Below are 22,917 nucleotides of genomic sequence, written 5' to 3'. Positions count from 1 at the left end.
GAGCAGCATAAGATTATCTCTGTGCCTCTATGTTATAGGTACAATATCAATGCTTATAATATGACTAATTTACTATTTTAGGAGTTTGACAGTATTTTTCTTAACATTTTTTGGAATGAATCTTAATGCTGGTTTTGACAAGGGCTCTTTCTGATTTTAATCATGACAGTAGTATTTATTTATGTTCACAGAACTAGGATTCGAAGTGGCTCACAGCATTTTAAAATAACTTCATCCATCTGCTGCTTGACCCTCACAACCTGTCTCCCAGCTATTTTCCCACATCAACCAGGCCAAATGCAACTTGGAAGGGTAGCTTTGGGGAGAGATTAAAATTAAAAGAAAAAAAATACCACTGGTTGCTGCAAAATTACATTTCAGTTGGGAAGGAAATCTAGTCCAATGCTACTCAAAGTGGTGGCCCATCGATCAGTGGAGGTCTCTGAACGATTGCCTTTGCATTTCCAGGAAAGAAAAAGAAAAACAACAGACACAGAATTGTATTGGTCCATTGCATATTGGACAACTTCTCACCAGATAGCTTGAGATGCTCTCGTTATCCAGATTTATCCAAGATTCTGAAGCTTTTCTCCAAAATATTCAGTACCTTGGATATTGCCTTTAAGATTCAAAGTGGATTCATCACCCAGCTGCCATTGTGGCAAAAAATGAGCTAAGTATTCCCAATTACCACTCTTCTAACAACCACACCACACATGGCACCTGGAACAGAATGTCTCCGTTTCTACACCTGTGGCTTTTGCTGGCTACGCAGTCTCCCACACACTGCCAAAAGTCATGCAAGTGGAGGCTTGATCGCCTTAATGTAACCCTGACTATATCTCAAAATAGCAGTTTCAGAAGCAACTGTTTCTGCAGTGTCATGCTAAATCACTATAGTAAGCCAGAGCTCTAAGCCACTGTTGTCTCTGTTATACAGGATAGGTTTTTTCAAGGCTAACTTAAGCTTACTTTAGACCTTGAGAGAACTGTTGTACAAAAGAGATTTAATCAACCATGACTTTTAAAGATAAAATAATGTATTTTTGCACACCGCTGCTCTCCTTCACAAAATGTCACTTTAAAATATATAAAGGGGGAAGGACAGGTTGCTTACCTGTAACCATGTTTCTTCGAGTGTACTCTGTGAATTCACACTAATGGAGAGGCTGCGCCTGCGCAGGTTCCAACGGAAACTCTTCCCAAGCTGAAGTTTAAATTTTGGCGGTAGCCACGCCCCTCCGTCCCCGGAGGGCATATAAGGCAGCCCTCGGCGCCCGCTCCCCAGTTCCTACGCCGCTAAGGCAACGAGGAAGGAAGAGGGTTTGCCAGAGGGGAAGGAAGGGCGGGCTTGTGTGAATTCACAGAGTACACTCGAAGAAACATGGTTACAGGTAAGCAACCTGTCCTTTTTCTTCGTGTACTCTGTGAATTCACACTAATGGAGACTAGCAAGCTTAGGTCTCGGAGGCGGGCTAAGCAAACCCTGACAACGAGATAATGTCCAAACATATGTTTATTAAACATCAATAACATGGTCCGAAGGACCCATTGAAGTATTGCATGAACACACGCATAACACCGAGAGCAACCCGGTAAGGCATGATATAAACAATTTAAGAAAACATGTGCAAGTAAGGCGCATCATTCTCCAAAGGAGGAAGGCAGTGGCAAATAAGGCACAATTTGTCAGAGATAACAGTGCAAACATGTACTGAACAGGAAATTGACAAAAGGATGGTATGAAAAAACATCCACAAAATAGGAATATATGAAGGGACCTTTCAGGACAAGCAGGATGACAAAACTGCCCTAGCAAAGGCTGAGTCCTTTAAGGTTTTCTGGTCTACCCTATAGTGAGACACAAACGTAAGTGGGTTGGACCAGATCGCTGCCCTGCAAATAGAGTCAAGGGGGATGCCCCTTAGGAAGGCAGTCGACGTGGAAAGGCCTCTCGTCGAACGCGGGCGGACCGACGGAGGGGGTGGGCGTTTGGCCAGTTCGTAGGCCAATTCAATAGCCTGAGCAATCCAATGAGACAGTCTCTGTGAAGAAATAGGATTGCCCAGTTTATCTGGAGCATGGGCCACAAAAAGTTTTGGGGTCTTTCGAATGTCTTTAGTACGGTCCCGATAGAAAAGGAGTGCCCTGCGCACATCAAGGAGGTGCAGTCTCCGTTCAAGGGGAGATGAGGGGTCTGGAAAGAAGGCGGGGAGGACAATGTCCTGGTTAAGGTGAAAAGCTGAGACCACCTTAGGAAGGAAGGTGATGTCCGGGCGGAGAACGGCACGGTCATGATGAAAACGGAGGTAAGGTTCATCAACCCGAAGGGCTGCCAGTTCCGAGGGTCTGCGCGCCGAAGTTATGGCCACCAGGAAGGCAACTTTCCAAGAAAGGAGACGTAGGTCGGTCGAGGCCAAAGGCTCGAAAGGGGAGGTAGTGAGCTGGGAAAGCACGAGCTCGAGGTTCCACCCCGGAGTAGGAGGCTGAGACGGGGGGCAGATGTTATTGTATCCTTTTAAGAAGGTTTTGACAAGGTGATCAGAGAACAACGACGGTCTACCATGTTGTTGAAAACACCAGGATAGGGCGGCCAAGTAAGATTTCATAGAAGCAAGAGAAAGTTTTTGGTCTGCCAGAGACATAAGAAAGTCTAGCACTATCGGTACCGAGGTTGGGAAGGCAACAATTCCTCGGGAGCGAAGAAAGGAGCGGAAGCGAGAAACTTTATAAGTGTAAGATCTGGTTGTAGCCGGCTTGTGAGCTGCGCGGAGGACCTCCTGCAGGTTCTGCGGGAGGGAGGTCAGGCGAGAATTCTCCAAGCAGTGAGATGTAGAGAGGGGAGATCCGGGTGCAGGATCTGGCCGTTCTCCCTGGACAAGAGGTGCGGGAGGAGAGGCAGGGTGACGAAGGTCGCTCTGGAGAGATGAAGAAGAGCCGGGAACCAAGGTTGGCGAGGCCATGCCGGAGCTATCAGGATCGCCGACGTCGGTATCGACCGGAGTTTCTGTAGGACCTTTGGTATGAGAGGAAAAGGCGGAAAGAGGTAGATCGGTTCCGCTGACCAGTCCAGAAGGAAGGCGTCCCCCAGGCAGCCTGGAAAGGAGGACGGGGGAAGTCTCGCCCCGTACCGAGGCAACTGTGCGTTCTGGGGAGAAGCGAAGAGGTCCAGAGTGGGAAAGCCCCATTTGTGAAAAAGAGAAAGAAGAGTCTCGGGATCGAGCATCCACTCGTGGGAGGAGGTCGTCATTCTGCTGAGGGCATCCGCTAAATTGTTCTGGATCCCGGGAAGGTGAATCGCCGAGACTTGAATGTTGCGGGCTATACACCAGTACCACAGCTGGGAGGAGAGAAGCATCAGCTTCCTTGAACCCGTACCGCCCTGTTTGTTGATGTAGAAGACTGCTACTGTGTTGTCTGATTGGACGAGGACAGATTTTTGGGAGATCAGGCGGGAGAAGGCTTTCAGAGCCTTGAAGATGGCAAGAAGTTCCAGAAAGTTTATGTGATTGGCCTTCTCGGAAGGAGACCAGAGGCCTTGAACAGTGAGACCGCTCATGTGGGCTCCCCAGCCGAAATTGGATGAGTCCGTGGTTATAGTGGTCGAGAGAGGAGTCGGGTGGAACGGAAGACCCTTGCAGACGTTGGAGAGGGACTTCCACCAGAGAAGCGACCGACGAACGTGGAGTGGGATGGAGAGAAACCTCGAGTTGAGGTGGCGAAAAGGCTTGAAAACGTCTATAAACCATCTTTGCAGAGTCCGGAGATGGAGCCTGGCAAACGGGGTTGTGAGGACTGTGGAGGCCATGTGGCCCAGCAATACCTGGATGGACCGAGCCCGAACCCTCCGGTGGGTCTCGCAAAAGGAGATTTGTTGACGAAGGGCTAGGAACCTGTCGAGCGGGAGAGAGACAGTCCGGGAGATTGAGTCGAACAGGGCACCGATGAAGCGGATTTTGTTCGACGGAGTGAGGTGAGATTTGTCGGGGTTTAGCTGGAGACCGAGAGATTTTAGAAGGGAGAGGGTGTAGTCGACGTGACGTCGGAGGAGGGCAGGGTCGGATTCGACCAGTAGCCAGTCGTCTAGATAAGGGAAGACTGTGATCCCCTGGAGCCGGAGGTGGGCGGCCACGACAGCGACGACTTTGGTAAAGACCCTTGGGGCCGTAGAGAGGCCAAAGGGTAAAGTGGTAAACTGGTAGGTTTGGTCGAGAACTTTGAAAGAGAGGAAGCGCCTGTGGGTTTCTCGGATCGCTACGTGGAAATACGCGTCTCGTAGGTCTATAGACACGAAGTAGTCCCCGCGTTGAAGCATCGGGAGGATGGAGGCGATGGAGACCATCCTGAACTTGGTTGGACGTATGAAGGCATTGAGCATGCGTAAGTCCAGAATTGGGCGGAGGCCCCCACCCCTCTTCGGGACCGTGAAGTATCTGGAGAAGAAGCTTTGAGGATCCTGTATCGATGGAGAAGGCCGAATAGCCCCTTTGGCGAGGAGGGCGTTGACCTCTGCGAGAATTTCTCGAGAAGGGTTGGAGAGAAGAACCTGTCCCGTGGGTGGGAGCTCCTCGAACTCTAAGGCATAGCCTTCTTGGACAATCTTGAGGACCCAGGCATCTGAAGTGATAGATTTCCACCGGTGAAAGAAGGGAGCCAGGCGGTCTAAAAAGAGACCATGAGGTTGATTTGGTGGAGGAGAGGGGTGCGGAGGAATGAGAACTGCATCGGTACCGTAGAAAGAGTCTCTGGAGAGAGAGATGGCGTCAGGAACGCCGGTGGGGTTGACCAGCGGTGGGGGTGGTACGACCACGTTGTCTTTGCGGTTGAACAGCGCGTCGAGGCTGTTGGCGGTTCTGGTTGTTCGGTACCGAGGGACGCCTGAAGGATTGATGGCGGTAAGAGGGAGGCGGGAAACGCCGAAAACGCTGAGGAAACCACTTGGTGCGGTGGGTTTGGGGTTGGTCACCGCATTTAGTGGCCAGAACTTTAAAGTCATGGTTGGTTTTGAGCTTGTCGTCAGTGCCGGAGTTGAAGAGGCCCATGGCGTCGAAGGGGAGGTCTTCGATGACTTGCCTGGAGGAGGAGGACAAACCGGACGACCTCAGCCAGGCGTGGCGACGAATGGCAATGGCATGGGCGATCATCTTGCCGGCCGTGTCGCCTGTATGCTTAGCCATCTGAATTTGATGATGCGCCAGCGAGTCGGCCTCTTGCTGGAGGGTGGACAGAACCGACCGGTCTTCGTCAGACAACTTCGCGAAGAAGGGCTGTGCTTTTTCCCAAATGATCTGCTGGTAGGCCCCCATACAAGCCCCATAGTTCGCCATTCTACAAAGTAGAAGGGCCCCGGAATAGAGCTTTCGACCGACCGCGTCAAATCTCTTGCCCTCTCTATCTGCAGGGGTAGTGGATTCACGACCGGAGGTTTGAGAAGCCTTAACGACCATGGAATTTGGGTCGGGATGGTGTTTAAGCCATTCTAAGGTGTCGTCATCTGTACGATACCAAGATTCGATTCTCTTCGAGGTAGGAGGAATCGAGGAAGGAGTCTTCCAAGATGATTGGATGACATCTAGAAGGTAAGGCAAAAACGGTAACAACATGGCTGGAGGGGCTTGGGCTTGGACCCGTTTGAAAACCGGGTCAGACACCGCCTTGGAAGTTTGTTTGATTTCCAGACCCAGGGCATCAGCCATTCTAATCATTTGTTCAGAGAAAGCCCGAATGTTGTCGGTAGGCGAAGGAGGGTCCACCTCATAAGCATCATGAGGAGGAGAGAGATCGAGGCCTAGAGATACCACCGAGGCCGAGAGAGCGGAATCAGGGCGATCGACATCAATCTCATCATCCTCAGCCCCTTGAGGGGACTGAGGAGGAGATGACAACACAGTCTCTGGTGGAGGGAAAGCCTCAAGAGCAGGAGCAATCTGTGGCCGAGTTTCCTTTGAGGCCGAGGCCTGGGCCGCTCGAGCCAGACGAGTGGTTTGTCTACCCCGCTCCGGTGTCGAGGTCGGGGGAAAAAGCTGTTGCCGAGACGGGCGATGTGAGACCGCAGGTCGAGGAGACGGCACCCTGACCACTGTCTGAGTGGAGTGGTGGGGTGAGTCCTGTAACTCGCCATCAGAAAGTTGGTGAGGAGAAGGTTGACGAGGCCGCTGAGCGGGAGCGATGGGAGAGGACTTTCTAGAAGAAGTCGCCGAAGAAGGGACGTCCATCTTGGAGGAAGCAGAGGAGGAAGAACGTTGGGTCGCCCTCTTCTTTGCAAGCGGTTGTTTTGATGGAACCCTCATGGATTTACCCGGTGTGGGAGGGACCATTGCTGAGTCGGATTGGGTCCGACGAGCTTCCTCATGAGCCCTTTTAAAGGCGATCTTCATCGCAGAGGTCGACGGAGGGGACCCGAGATGGGATCGAACCGAGGACACGGAGGCCACCGAGCTCGATGTCGAGGAAGGGCCGACCCGACCGGAACGAGTCGACATAGTAGCCGTGGTGAGTGTGCACGGCGGTTTGGCGGCTTTAGCCGTTTTGGAGGCTCTGGACGCCCTGGACGAGACCGAGGGAGCTTTAGCTGTCGGAGCCGACATCGATCTCGGGTTGAGCGACGGCTTCGTGCCCGAAGTCGACGGAACGGGCTCAGGGGCAAGCGATTTTTCGTAGAGCGCCGCTCTAAGCCTCGCGGCTCTATTCTTCCTAGCCTGAGCCGTCAGGGCTAGGCAGAAACGGCAGGTACCGACGACATGTGCCTCCCCGAGGCAGAAGAGGCACTTGGCGTGGCCGTCGGAATCAGGAATTTTAGCGGCACACTGAGTGCAGCGCTTGAAGCGAGTCGTAGACATGAGAGTCCGAAGTGAACCTTGCGGCGGAAAAAAAGGAACTGGGGAGCGGGCGCCGAGGGCTGCCTTATATGCCCTCCGGGGACGGAGGGGCGTGGCTACCGCCAAAATTTAAACTTCAGCTTGGGAAGAGTTTCCGTTGGAACCTGCGCAGGCGCAGCCTCTCCATTAGTGTGCATTCACAGAGTACACGAAGAAAAAAAGATATTACAAAGAGCACCAGAAATTGGGCAGTTGATATTACCTATCTCTCAACAAAAGAAAACTTAATCTAGGAACCTTGATCAATTTAGAAGCAATTATAATACAGTCCCCTGCATTTTTGAACATCTATATGAAGTCACCGAGAAAGGTCATCCAGAGCTTTGGTGTTGTTGTCATCCATATGCTCCTGATACCCAGCTGTAACTCTCCTTTAAAATTGATGCCAAGAAGACTTTGGTAGTACTGGATGCAGTAAAGACTGAATGTGGGTGAATAGACTGAAGCTTAATCCAGAGAAGCCTGCCATTAGAGAAACCTCCTTGAGACTGGGATCACAGCCTGTTCTGGATGGAGTCGCTCTCTTACTGAAAAAAAATCACATACATAGCTTGGGGGTTGCTTCCAACACTTTGTGAAGTTCAGTTGGCTGGTATATGTAACAGGGCTTTATCTGTAGTAGAACTTCCCCTATAGAATTCCCTACCCAGGGAAGTCAAGTTGGTCCCATCTCTTTTAAGCTTATTGTGGGTAGCAAAAACAGTGCTGTTTTAACTACTTCAATGATTTAATGATGGATGTCTAAAATGTGTGTCACCAACATGAAATGTTTGGAAAGCTCTGCACTAGAGGAACTAGAGATGACATGTTTTATTGAATGTGGATACATGAATCTGTGTATACCAATCATGCAGATACGGGGTCATTCTGTAACAGCAAGCTTCTTTTGAATAACTCTTACCAGGAAATCCTTATGATACAGTCACCCTAAGATGAAGTTGACCTGAAGGCACATAGCAACAATAACAAAATAATGGTGTCTCCAAAGATCTCTGGACAGACACACAGTGATCTAGGCAAATGGACAGTGGGGCAGAGCTTCCAAGATTGTCCATCCTTGCCCTAGATAAAGAGCATTTCCATTAATCTTGAGTTGTATGTGGAAGAATATTTATCTCAGAAAGATCTGTCTCAGGAAATAATCTTTGTATTTATTCTTTTTCTAATGAAATCTTGATAGGAAATAAAGCAAACACACTAATTACATTATAGATCCATATGTTCTGTAACTTATGTTAAGAGGAAGTAAATACATTTATTGTTGTGAATTATGGCTGTCTGAGCATATAGTATTTGCAGTGCAGCCTATACACTTCTCAGGTTTCTAATATTAAGTATCAGGTATACCTCTATTGTTTGAAACATGGTTTATTTATTACTCTTGTCTAGTTTCATACTGGACTGAAGAAACCTGAACCTATTTTCTATTACTTTATGTCAAAAATGTCCCATGTAGTTCAGCTGTTTCATTTCTCTGCACCAGTAAAAACTTGTAAAACTGCATCATTTATTGTGCAACAAGATTCAGAAATATCATACAAGGTGAAGGTTATCTTCAGTCTTTTAATCACGTAAAATGATTGACAGCAATAATAAAACAACAACAAAATATATCAGGTCTCCAGCTTTTCCAGCTGTGCTATATAAATAACAACTAAATATGTGCACATAAAAACAAACACTTTGTGAAACTGGAAATGATCTAAAGACATTGCTTAAATTTAAACATCATGAACAATTGCTTTGCAAAATAAGAGGAATCGTAACATGTTTGGCTCTTGATTTGTTTTGTTAGGTGTTTCAGCAAAACTAAAGAGTTTGGAAATGTTCCATTTTGCTTATTGTTAACTCTGATTTATAGTTTCATTTGGGCTAACAAACTGTGGTGGACCTTAACCATGGTTACATTAAAACAAGCCAACATCACAAACCATCATTTCTGAAGCTGGCATACTTAAGCTAGTCACAATTAATGTCAGCAAATGTTTATGAGTATGGATGTCATTGCAAACAATGTTCAAGTTCAACCAGTAGCCTGTTTCAGACATCATATTTGTACTGAAACACAGCTAGGCTTGTTGAGTTAGAAACAAGAGACAATGTTGAGACATTGTTCCTTTCCTCTTACAGTAGTAGAGAAGACTGTTTGTTTGAGACAATTAAGGTGAGTGACACCAGACTCAGTGTGGACACCTGATTGGCATAGTTTGCCACAACAATATCATGATTGAAGTGCTCCTGAAAAGTCAAGGTTGCAAAGTCAAGGTTGCTTTTCCTTGATTTGAGTCTACTGGGAGGAGGCTGATAGCCATGCAGAGGATGGCTTTCACAATGTTCAACCTTACTTCTCTCACAGTTAGCAGCAACTTCCCATTGCACATCCGGGGCAGCAATGCCAGCTAGCTTGTAGAGTTTATCAACAATAATAATTAATTAACTATAATAATTAATTAATTATTAATTCTCTGACATGCAAGTAGTCCTTAGTTTGAAAATGTAATCACTTCTGTAAGAAACTGATATGACACACTGGTATGAAACCAGTATAATAATGCTGGCAATGATTCTAATTGTTTCTAAATGCCTCACATCAGCTCGTCCATCTACCTGCTTAGGGACAGATGTATAAAATGAGAAATGGAAATCTCTGAAATGGCTAGACTATTTCAATTACTGCAAAGAAGGAAGAACACATATTTGAAGTGCCTTGTTTTCCATTTGGTACTGTTAGGAAATTATCAAGATATCACTATAAGCTAAAAATAAACAAATTGAACTGGCTTGTATTTTAGTATTGCTTTTTTCACAGACCCATCCCTGCTGTTCTGAATTTTTTTTTTAAACCCAAACCTATATGCAGCTGGAGTGGTATGGGTGGGTCTACTAATTTGATCAGGGAAAAATAAGAAAGAGTGGGAACACTCAATAGTTTTGATTAATGCTATTTTCCATCATCAGAATAACCCCGAAGCTTTTTGGTCTGTCCGGGAGCAGAGAAATGTGGTCTTGGTATTCTCCCCACCTTCTTCATAGAATAAATAGACAGAGGTCATGGGAGCACTGCCTGACTCTTTCACTTGTTTACATCTAATGATTTGCCCTTAAGCACACTATTAGGATATAAGCTAACTCCAGAGGACAATTACATCTTCAGAGTCTGACACAAGCTGCCCCTTACATACTACTCACAAAATTTAGTACCTAATCATGATACTTATAACACCATTAGAACAGGAAGAAAATGCCGATTGCAATGAGGTTTTCCAACAGTGAGTTTTAAACTGTTTTTTAAAACGTGCCTTGGAGTGACATAAAGAAAAAGCTTTCTGGAGTTGTATTCAAGCTGTGAGCCATGTGCTACCAAAATTCTGAAAACTGACTTTTAAAATACATCCAATTCAGTCAGTGTGCATGACACCTTGGAGAATATCATGAAGAATGCGAGAGGTAGGTTTCTGACTCAACATTTCAACTTTCTAATGTCAAACCTATCATTAGGGAAGAGAGGAAATGTAATCAAGGGTTCAATATCAATACTTATTTACATTTAAAGAGCACAAATTTAGGGATGAAGCTGATTTGTGAGCCCTTCTGTTCACATAAACACAGATTATAGAAAACAGAACCACTCTGCTGAGTAGGAAAAATTGGGATGGCATATTCAGATGTTAGATAATGCACCATTCCAAATTACCAATAATATAGCAGAGTTTAAATTTAAACAGTCAGTATCATGTAACAGATCACTGAACTGGGATGGGACCTCCAGGTCTTAGTCCTCAATGAGTCATAAAACTAGCAATGTGAACTTGGACGAATCATTTTCATTATCATCCTTTACATTTATGGGATAGTTGTTATAAAAGCTTGGAAAAGTCTCTTTTTTGGACTATAACTCCCAGGATGCTAGTCAACATGGCCAGCTGCTGAACTTCTGAAGGGGTTAGGGATCTGTAGTCCAAAAGGAGAGTTTTCTAGGCCCTATTTAATCCTGTTTTAAATACTCCATAGAATATCTCTCCTAAGAAAAGATGATAATAGGAGAAAACCATTATATAGATAACTAGCTGTGCCCGGCCACGCGTTGCTGTGGCGAAGAATGGTGGTATGGGAAAGAAAGTATTGAACTGGTGGTAGTTAATGTAAAGGGTAAAGGTTTTCCCCTGACATTAAGTCCAGTCGTGTCTGACTCGGGGGGGGGGGGGGGGTTGGTGCTCATCTCCATTTCTAAGCCGAAGAACCGGCGTTGTCCATAGACACCTCCAAGGTCATGTGGCCGGCATGACTGCATGGAGTGCCGTTACCTTCCTGCTGGAGCAGTACCTATTCATCTACTCTCATTTGCATGTTTTTGAACTTCTGGGTTGGCAGAAGCTGGGGCTAACAGTGGGGGCTCTCTCCGCTCCCCCAATTCAAACCTATGGCCTTTCGGTCCAGAGGTTCAGCAGCTCAGCGCTTTAACACGCTGCGCAATCGGGATATTATTTCCTAAAGGTTGTGAATATACAATATTTCTGATTTTTTTGTCTCACAGTAATTATTTCATATTACAGTAGAATCTCACTTATCCAACATTCGCTTATCCAATGTTCTGGATTATCCAACGCAGACTGCCTTTTAGTAGTCAATGTTTTTGTAGTCAGTGTTTTAAATTCATTGGGATATTTTGGTGCTAAATTTGTAAATACAGTAATTACTACATAGCATTACTGCGCATTGAACTACTTTTTCTGTCAAATTTGTTGTATAATATGATGTTTTGATGCTTAATTTGTATAATGATTACCTAATTTGATGTTTAATTGGCTTTTCCTAAATCCCTTCTTATTATCCAACATATTCACTTATCCTGCCGGCCTGTTTATGTTGGATAAGTGAGACTCTACTGCATATTGATAATCTTATATTATCTGCTTAGAACTGGATTATATGAGGCCCCTTCTTCACAGCTGCATAAAATGCACACTGAAGTGGAATATATGGTAGTGTGGAGTCAAGATAATCCAGTGCAAAGCAGATAATATAAGATTATAAATGGGTTATATAGCTGTGTGGAAGGGTCTTGAGTCTACACTGCCATATAATCCAGTGCAAATTAGATAATCTGTGGAAGAGACCTAAGTGAGGCCTAAATCTGCCTGTCCCCTAACTGAACCCTGGCTGTGCTTGGCTGAATTGGTTGCTAGGGGACGAAGTGGGCAGAGATTAGCCCTCTAAACTGGCAGCAATTGGATAAAAACAATTATTGCTCTCCCTCTAATTAGGACTTTATTTTTCTTTTCTTTTTGTTGTATCTTACTGGAGCCATGGATGATGGGTTGTGTTGTCAAATTTCGAGGTTGGGCGGCCTGTAGTTTTGTTGTTTTGTGGGTTGCCCTGATGCCATCACTCTTTTATATATATAGAAGATTAGATGATAATAGGAGTAAAACCACGATGGTATGATACTTGTACTCCTCCATAATGGATAACTCATTTGGCTATTCACCAAATATGATTATCAAGCCAGGCAATATCAAAAATGATGGGGAATAGTTTCCCACTTATTAACCGACTGATACATTCTAGTGAACACGCTGCCCAGATACAGATGAAACCATGGACGCTTCTACACCAAGCAAAATACTTTAGAGCACAAAGGCCCCCAAGTTATGAACATTTTAAGTATAACTCCAATCAAATAAATAAATAAATAAATAAATAATATATATATATATATATATATATATATATATATATATATATATATATAAGCTTTGGACAGCATAGGGAAGGGTTAACACCCCTATGGTGTTTGTATTGCTGTCTGTTTTATGCCCCTGGTTTTGGTTTTTTTTGTGGGGGGGGGGGTTGGCCTGTGTAGAAATGGGCATCATAAGCTGCTTCAATTTTTTTGTGATCACATCCATTATAGGGCACAGTGGCTTGTATTTTCAATTTAAGTAACTGATCTATCTAAATTGGAATAACACAGATTCTGATTTAAAACAAGAGACATAGGGTCACATACTCCTAGAATGTAAAAATACCCTATACTGTAGTTCAGTCATTATGGTTCAAGCTATATACCAATCACTTGCAACAATTAATTGTATCTGCATTTACTGTACTGTCACTCAGGCAGGGTCTAGAGTTGGGGTTGTTGTATGTTTTCTGGGCTGTATGGCCATGTTCTAGAAGTATTCTCTCCTGACGTTTCGCTCACGTCTATGGCAGGTATCCTCAGAGGTTGAGGTACCTCAACCTCTGAGGATGCCTGCCATAGATGTGAGCGAAACGTCATGAGAGTATACTTCTGGAACATGGCCATACAGCCCGGAAAACATACAACAACCCTGTGATCCCAGCCATGAAAGCCTTCGACAACTCTAGAGTTGTTATTTAGAAGCAAGGTATTTAGTGGAGTCCCCAGCCAGGCAGCATTCAGCAAGTTCCTGAAAGTAGAAAAGTATCTACATATGTATGCATCTAAATTTAGCAGCGTACATTGAAAAGTATTTTGAATATGTAGACAAGTTTGGCAGCTACATGTCAAGGTCTTAACTGTAGGAAGAATTTGTGGAAAGAGAGTAAGGGGAAATAATATTGTGCTGATGCAGTTAGAAACTAATTTCAGTAGAGGCTAATTTGGTGAAGTGATGGAGTCTGTTGGAAATTTCTTCTGAACATAAGCACAGTCTGAAAAGAATCCATAACAAGGAAGTAGATCTGCCTCAGATTCTGGAGTTAGATCTGTATGGTTCTAACAGAATTATGGCATGTAGGTAAAAATATAGAGATTTTATCCACAAAATATACTGGAAGCAAGCCACAATAGACCTCTGTCGTTTTATATGCTGGTCCTATAGTTGTGTATAAAGATTGAATTCTGTCAGCCTACTCTGAGCAAATGCAGAGATTACAACAAAGCAACCACGTGCTTTCTCCACCACAACAGATGTGACCATCAAACATCTGATCTGTGTGTCATCACATTCATTACCTATTTTCTGCTATCAGCAAAACATGAGCAGGAATTTGTATTTCATTTAAATGCCAAGAAGCTGAAATAGCTGTATAGCTCAGGAAGGAACTTTTGGCGATTGTAGAACTGATACAGTAGCCAATCTTTTCCAGTCAGGAATCTCAGGAGACCTGCTAGATAAAACTGCAAGAAAATTCACCAAGGCCATCAGGAAACACTCTGGAGACATACCTCTCTTGGGGAATACAATCCACAGATGAAATATATTGGATATTTTATGCCAAATCAAGCAGTGAATAGCCTAAAACTATGGAGTAACTTTTTCTCTTTTTCTAAACATGGACAATTATCCCCCATCCCAGTCCAGAAGGTGAAATACAGTCTATGCTGCTAAATTTGTTCTTTTCTCCCTTCCCTCTGCCTCTCCCTTTATTTATCAACTATAAACAGTTTAAAAGCAAAGCAAACACCTTTAAAAAAGAACAAAATTTGGGGGAAAATTCTGTTCCTGATTTGAAAGTATTATTTCTTTTTTAATTGTGCAGTACTTACTTGGAAAGTAGTTATTATACTCCAGAAACTTCATTTTTGTGCCTGCCACAAACTGTGTTGAATTAGTTGAGACTCTATGAGATATTCATTGAAAAACGAGCAGAATATGCAGTACGTTGTCCCACAAAAACAAAGTTTTTGCAGTTCAACAAACTTTTCCCATGTTTTTATGATAGAACCAATTAGGAAATGACATTTATAACCTAGGAACAAAAATCATGTTATAGTGCAATTAATAAAGATATCTTTTACATACACAAATTATCGCTTCTTGTGAAAGAACAAAACAAATATACAAAGCCTGCTTTATTTTAAGCACTGTTAGAACATACAAAGGATACAAAACTTGCAACTCTATTACCAGCATCACCCAGTTTGATTCACAAATGATCATTTGCCTCAAAATCAGTTTATTCGGAGCCAGCAGGGAAATCAAAACAGGATCTCATTGTGTTCCCACAAGAAGATGTGATTTTCCTCACCTTTGTGCTCATTTTAACAGGATTTGGAGGATGACCCTAAATGTTCAGGCAATAACAAGGAAAAAACATTGTTCATACTTACTTTCTGAGAACTGCAATTTCATTCTCTATGCTGCTTTCCTTCCCTTTCAGGGCTTTCTTTGGTATGCACTTGACTGCAAATAGTTTTCCAGTAGTTCTGTGCTCAGCCAAAACAACTTCAGAAAATGCACCTCTGAAAAGAGAAAAAGAAAAGAAAAAGAATTTATATTCTCCTGAAAGCTACTATTACCTGGCAAAAGTCGACATAATTTATTCTTATCAATATTGAATGCAATATAATCACAAGATTAAGGATCCTGCTTGCATTGGTACAACATTATGAACAGAAACTACATCATTAACTAGCTCAAGAGAGATCAAACTCTCCACGCAGGACAGTGACCTCCATCAGTCATGCTCAGTTCACAGCAAAGGTATCAACTGCATTATACTGCAGGTTTTTGTTTTTTTTAGGAAAAATACCCCCATGGGAGCATTCAGAAAGAAATAATGCATATAAAAACCAAAGGCTGCAACACATGTGCTGAATTTGTTTATAGAGGGGTCAAATTGATATCCACATCTTTGAATTAGAGTTTTCATCGAACATTAGCAGAGCAGCAAAATGGGCTTTTTTTACCCAGGTAGACTCAAGGAAGCAACTCAGCTTGGGAAAAAATGGCTTATAGAATGGGACTAAGATGGAAAGCTGCCGCAGTCATCACATGCATCTGACTGGCTCCAAAGCTTTGGAGTCCACTACTTTGTTCAAAGCTAACTTTGGATTTGGGCCATGCCTGCACAACCTGTGGCCCTTCGGATGTTTTGACCTTCAGCTTCTGGAAGCCAGCTTGTCCAATAGTCAGGAATTCTGGCACCTGAAGTCCAAAATACCTGGAGGTTGTGCAGACCTGGCCTAGGGCATTTTTACCCTATGGATCTAACTTGAACCACATTTACAAAGAGGCTACCCACCACTACCATGGACAACTTAGTTAAGCTTGCCAGACTGAAAACTAAAGAAGGACTCCTGTATCTTTTAATAAAGGAGTTTCATCACATAACCAAGTATTTCCTCTTCTACATAATCATTAAAGATGAAGGAACTCCTTCCTGTTTTTAATCTGCCAAGCCTAGAATTTGTTTACAGATATGCACAAGGCTATGTAAGTCCATAAAAACTGCCCCCTCCCAAATCTTCCCTTCCCAGAGGCACTTCATGTGCCTCTGTCACACATGTGTAGTACACACTGAGTACAAAAGTGGTTTTTCTTCCACTTTGTACATATTTCCTATCTAGATCACTGGGAGGAAATTCTTGTCACATTCTGACATGACTTTTGTCAAAGTGTGAGACTCTCAGACACTCATTTCAGTTAGTGGCCAGAAATCCTGACTTAAATAATTGCCATATTGATTTTTGTCCTTTGTGTGAAATTATATCTATCTCATTTCTACTTAAAACAATAGTGTCATGTTTCCTCGTTTATCTGATTAACCAACAAACAACTTTGATAATCCTTTCCTAAACTATATCTGTGGCAGGAAGCACAAAGGGATTTTCTTTTCATTACTAAACTCTGCCATTCTCAATTTGCCTGGTTCTAGTGACACAACATAAGTTTGAGATTTCGCAATTGCTTCCTTGGAAGTGTTTAACTTCAATGAATCATCAAACATGCGAGGGCAATAACTGAATCAAAGCAAAGTGCAAGAATAGGGAGCAATAATTAGGTAGAATAGCTCTTACATTTACATGAGTACAACTACAATTTATTTTGTTAGTATGCATTGTCATGACTGTCAGAGCTAATTATAGAAATTATTAAAGTACTTCAAAAATTATATCAATAAAGTAGCCAGAATGTTTTCTCTTTCTGATTGCTATAGCATTGTTAAAGCACCATCTAGCACAAGTCTAATAAACATGGCTCAGAAGAAAGTCCCAGTGAAGCGGTTATACAATCTAGCAAGGAAGTTTACGATCTCAGCTTATTTGAACATTAATTTGGGAGAAAACCCAAGGAAGTATGAGCTGAAAAAGAGAGAGTTCAGACTGTGTGTAAACAGGAGAAGCTGCATGTGTCAATGATGACATTTTTGTCACAAGAAATTGACAGAATTGTGCAAGCCAGGAGTGAAATCCTGGAATAATTTATGGAAAGTTATAAAAATAGAAAGAAGATATATAAGTATGGCCAGAAAATTGAGTTCCTATTTCTGAAATACCACTAAATAATGATTCAGTGTTTTTTTGGAAATGGTAACTTGATTTCCAGTCTAAAGAAAGCTAACCATATTGGCTGATATGTAATTTAGTATTCTAATGTCTTGTTTTGAAATATTTTCTCTATAAATTATTTGTGCAATGCCTTGATATTTTGGAAAATCTTTTAATTGCCATTGACAATACTACTTCCCACATCATTTAATTAATTTTAAAAACAGAGAAATGTGAGATTTTTTAAAGCATTAGCAATTGATGGGGAGAAACAGGGTTGTTGTATGTCTTTCGGGCTGTGTGGCCATGTTCCAGAAGTATACTTCTGGAACATGGCCACACAGCCCGAAAGAAATACAACAACCCTGTGATCCCGGCCATGAAAGCCTTCGACAACACGATGGGGAGAAAGCTCACCTAATTTGCTTTTACATGCAATATCCCTGCTAAAGGCACAGGCATTCAATTGCTTTAATTGCAGTCCTCCAAACAGACATTTGCCAAGTGTGCTTCCGACATCATATTTTCAGTTCCAAAAATATTTGTGACTTTGGCTTCTATTAAGAGACAATACCAATAAAGAGGTCTTAATTTTTTAGGTGATTTTATTCAAGTAGATCTGGCATTGCCTACTGGCAATTTTAAATCCCACCCTTATAACATTTTTCTGCCTTTTTATTGTATCCCAATCTCTTCAAAAAGGAGTACCAAATATTAAAAATGTATCTGCAATTTCATATAGTGCATAATTTCTTTCCAACGCAATCCCCAGCACTTTAAATGCACACATTCATTGCAGCCTCTAATAACACTTTTGTTGCAACATTCCAGATGCACTCATATTGCTTTATGTTTCCTTGGTACAGAATGGTAATACATTCAACTAAATGCTTTTCAGAAGGGATAGCTTCCTTGTGCAGTGCAACCCCTTGGGAACCTGTGGTGGTATTATTCCAATTTTTGGTTTATAAAACAGAGAAGTTGAACACAAGAGAACTGGCAAGCACAGAGATAGAAGGGAATAGGATATAAGGGGAAAACCATTCACCCCTCTAACATACATCCCTTTCAGCTTCTTGCTACCCAGCTGCAAAAACTCAAGACACCCCCCCCCCCCAGCCGCCTTTTCCACCAGCTACATTCCAACTGTCCCCTTCCTCTTTACCACCCAAGCTGATTGGATGTGTCCACAAGCAAGTAGCTAGTAACTAGCACATTTCCAAAATAATGAAGAAATATATTGCATTACAAAAATGCTGTCAGATAGTTATCTTACTACTTGGCACGGCTCAATAGTGTTTCCATTACCTCATATTCCATCTATGGCCTAGATCAGCAACAAATGTTTGGGTTTCTAGTATTCTTGATCTGCCAAGTTAAAGAACACTGATTTTTTTTTTTCAGAGGAAAAGCCAGGCCCCTTCTACATGGCCATATAATCCAGATTATCAGAGCAAATGATCCACATCACCTGCTTTGAATTCGATTATATGAGTCTACACCACCATATAATCCAGTTCAAAGCAAATAATATGGATTTTATATAGCAGTGTAGAAGGGGCCTCAGTTGATATGTATGGTATGTACCATACCAGTGAAAACCTGCAGATAGTTACTTAGAGTGTGTTAAAGCGCTGAGCTGCTGAACTTGGGAACCAAAAGGTCCCAGGTTCAAATCCCGGGAGCAGTATGAGCGCCCGCTGTTAGCCCCAGCTCCTGCCAACCTAGCAGTTCGAAAACATGCAAATGTGAGTAGATCAATAGGTACTACTCCAACGGGAAGGTAATGGCGCTCCATGCAGTCATGCCAGCCACATGACCTTGGAGGTGTCTACGGACAATGCCGGCTCTTCGGCTTAGAAATGGAGATGAGCACCAATCCACAGTGTCGGTCACAACTGGACTTAACGTCAAGGAAAACCTTTACCTTTTTATAATGCAGCAATGTTTAAATAACCTAAAAACATAAGAGCTTAGATCTTGGAAGCTAATCATAGTCTTGTCCTAGTTTATACTTGGATGGAAGACTCCAATAAATACCAGGTGCTGTAGGCATTGTTGCCAAAACTATCTCTGAATATACTTTACCTAAGAAAACCCTATGGCATTCATGAGTTCACTAAAAACTAATATGAAGATATATAAATGCGTAACTAACACAGTTCATGTTGAAGTGAAAATGATTGTATATAGAGTTGTTTAAATGTAATTGAGTCATGGTTGTGCAATGTGTGCTGGAGATTGCATCATACACTGTGAGCTGCTTACTATGCAAGTGTGTAAAGGGTTAAACTTGTATTGCATCAGACAGCAGAGGCTGAGATAAATAGCCCTCTACTTCCTATCTCTGCCCCTTCCCGTGTGTGCCTGCGTGAGAGCTGTGTATCGTCTTGTGGATTTCTGTTCGTAAGTAAACTTTTGATAGAAAACCGAAGACTGCAGTGTCGTCATTTATCCAGAGCTTCCTCGCCAGTGACTTCTGCTGCGTATGCCTAGCAAAGCCACTCTGATAGTTCACTCCTTAATTCATGTATTTGGGATTACAGCTTTTCCCAGCAAACTGGTGTAGAGGGTGCTTCCCTCTATACAGGACTGTGTGTTCGGTGTGGCTTACATCTAAATAAGAATTTATGCAATAGCAGCCTTCAATATTTCAAAATCATGTCAGCAAATCCCAAAGAGTCAGACTTACAAATAGATGCAATAGAAGTTTTTATCTTCCAAGACTTAAAGATACTGAAAATCTGAATCTAGTACCTTGAAGACAGAAGAAGCATGACTAAATTGTAGCTTTCAGATTACATTAACTGAGGTGTTTTTTTATCCCAAATATTGAAGACCTAAAAATTTTAAAGCCATGGTCACAAAAGGTCCATATAAAACTAATTTACTATCTGTGCTGGTGAGATGATGCCCCCTTGGGTTATCATTATGGAGAATATAATATTAATATTATTGTTGCTCACATTCTTAGAAATTCCATTGACCTATTGCCAGAAAAAGCACAACTGCTGGAAGAAAGCCCAGACACTGTTTTGTCTTTTTAAAAAACTTGTTATAATTCATGATGATAACAGTCTTTAATGGAATTTTCTCTTCATAGGCAGGAGCAAGAAAAATGACATCAGCTAGAATTAAGAGTGTATGTCTAAGAATTATTGCTGAAATGGAAAATAATGGTGTAGTTTACAAATCTTATTTAACAGTTCAAAATAATCTAGCAAGTGGATGCTAAAACAAATCAGGTTTGAACTCTCCTTAAAAGCCAAGATGACTTAACTGAGGCTATCGTACTTTGGCCCTATTTTGAGAAGACATATTCACTATAAAACAGAATAATGCATTAAAAGTGGAGGGCAGCAGGAAAAAAGGAAGCCCACATTCCAGCTGGATAGTCAATAAAAAGCCATCACTTTGATTCTGCAAGACCTGTTGATAATATGATGGTTTAGAGGTCTCTCATTAATAGGGTTGCTATAAGTTGGTCAAACTGAAAGCAGCTAATAACAAAAAGCATTTTGACATTACTTGTAGAATTTGTTCCTATATGATTCCCTATATGATTCACATCCTGTTAGTAGTCTTTAGGATCAGATTGACCACTGCTTTACTTATTGTGTGGCTCTCATTATACACAACTCTCTATGTAGTAAAGAGTTTACCATGGAAAGATATGTTATTATTGGAGGGCCAGACTTGATGATAGAAGTTGCCCCCCTCTACTGCCCCTTTCCCTTTGTCCTCAGCTTGCTCAATTTGCTGCAAACTGAGGCCCCTTCCTACATAGACGTATAAAACTGAGATTATCTGCTTTGACCTGGATTATATAGTAGCGCAGACTCAGATAATCCAGTTCAAAGCAGATAATTTGGATTGTTTGCCTTGATATTCTGGATTATATGGCAGTGTAGAAGGGCCCTGAGGTTATATGGCAGTGTAAAAGGACCCATAGGCTGCCCTATATCCCAGGATCTGATCTCGGATTATCTGCTTTGACCTGGATTATATGAGTCTACACTGCCAGAAAGTCTGGGATACACAGATAATCTGGGATCATATTTTGGGATATAGGGCAGTATATGGCTCCTTTTACACTGCCATATAACCCAGATTATTAAAGCAGATAATCTACATTATCTGAACTGGGTTATATGTGTCTGCATTGCCATATAATCCAGTTCAAAACAGATACTCTGGATTTTATATGGTAGTGTAGAAGAGACCTATATCCAGACTGAGTTCAAAGAAAGAAAAAAATCAGATATTGCTCAATCAAGGCTGGATCTACACTGCCCTATATCCTAGGATCTGATTCTAGATTTATCCCAGATTATCTGGCAGTATAGACTCATACAATTCAGTTCAAAGCAGATAACCTGGAATGAGATCCTGGGATATAGGGCAGTGTAAGTTCACCCTAATTCAACAGGAGAGAAAAGAACAGAGGGGAGACTTAACCTTCCCAACAGACTCAGGGTTTACCTGCTTTGTCTCGAATTACTTCGCTTTTAACTGAGGTATCGTTTGGTAAAAGTATGACAGGGCCCGCATTTTGGGCCCTGTCTGGAAGGGCCCTCAGACAAACGGCTACAGCTCTTAGCTTATCAATTGTTCCTCATTAATTACCATTACCATCTTTACCACTATCTGATATTGCCACATGTTCCACTGTTTCCATCTGTGAAATGTTGGAGGTATGAGACATGATAAGCAAGTGTTTCCTTCCTTTCTTATCCATTTGTGCTCTTGGGTAGAAAAACAAGAGATTTAATAAACCAAAATAAATAATTATTTTAAAACTATGATAGAAATATCATAAAAAGCTCTCCTATCTCCATCCTTTTTTCGAAAGAAAACATGTTGACCAACTTATCACAATCTGGGGGGCAGGGGTTGGAGGAGGAGGGATTTTATTTTTCAAATATTGCTTCAGTAGTGATACAAGCTTTTCTCTAAGTAAAAATCATATGACTGTATAGTAATTCAGGAAAAAGCTGTGCCTCATTGCCTAGTTGAGAGATGCAATCTTTGTTTTTATTTTTTGTAACACCCCTCTACTTTACCCAGGCCGTGACTGCCAATTGGCTGGTTTGCATTCCATTTAAGTCGCCTCCAGCTGGGCACAATTAATTCTCTTAAATATTTGTACTCAGAACATTCATGTATTTTTGTATCTCCCACTCCCTCATAATCATAGTTTTTTGTTAAAACAAAAATTACTGAACAAAGAAAAACGATAGCCATCATAGAACACATCTTCAATAGCAACGAATTTAACTGCATTCATATTCAGAAATATTTCTTCAGCAGAGAGCCCTAGTAGTGCTTCCATCTTTTCATAAAGCAGATAGAAAACAAGTGCAATGTCCCTTTAACTTGTCTTCTTGATTCAATCAATATTTAGAGGTGGTATTTTGCAGGAGAAAAGGTGAGATATAAATATTTTAAGCTGTGTGTTCCTAATTTTTTTCTGCACCTCATAAGCGCATCTTTCCTTATTTTTTCCACTGACCATTCTCCCCCATCTGTCTTAACAATTTTGATTTCTTTTACACAATTCTGTCCCTTACTAGGCAAGGGACAGAATAATAAGTGTGTGAATGGAACCAATTCTCAATGTCTTGGAACATTGCAAAAGTATAGAACGTAATATCTGAGTTGATACCTGGCAACCTTAGCATGTATAACATATTAAGAATATTTTTCATTAATTTCAGAAAAGTAGTACCCTGTTTCCCCGAAAACAAGACAGTGTCTTATATTAATTTTTGCTCCCAAAGATGTGCTAGGTCTTATTTT

At 42.1% G+C, this 22,917-nt stretch overlaps 1 protein-coding gene across 2 annotated transcripts in view; it reads right to left on the bottom strand.

The window, feature by feature from the left end:
* camk1d (calcium/calmodulin dependent protein kinase ID) overlaps window positions 1-22,917 on the bottom strand; it is a 281,944-nt gene that overhangs the window by 141,195 nt on the left and 117,832 nt on the right. For both annotated transcript variants that reach the window (XM_062981787.1, XM_008118830.3), the window contains exon 2: window positions 14,959-15,090. In XM_062981787.1, the coding sequence (XP_062837857.1) occupies window positions 14,959-15,090 (132 nt within the window). The remainder of the gene's footprint in view (window positions 1-14,958; window positions 15,091-22,917) is intronic.

The sequence above is a fragment of the Anolis carolinensis genome, chromosome 5 (genome assembly GCF_035594765.1).
Source record: "Anolis carolinensis isolate JA03-04 chromosome 5, rAnoCar3.1.pri, whole genome shotgun sequence".
Classification (NCBI taxonomy): Eukaryota; Metazoa; Chordata; class Lepidosauria; order Squamata; family Dactyloidae; genus Anolis; species Anolis carolinensis.
This window is presented reverse-complemented; position numbering and strand designations above follow the sequence as displayed.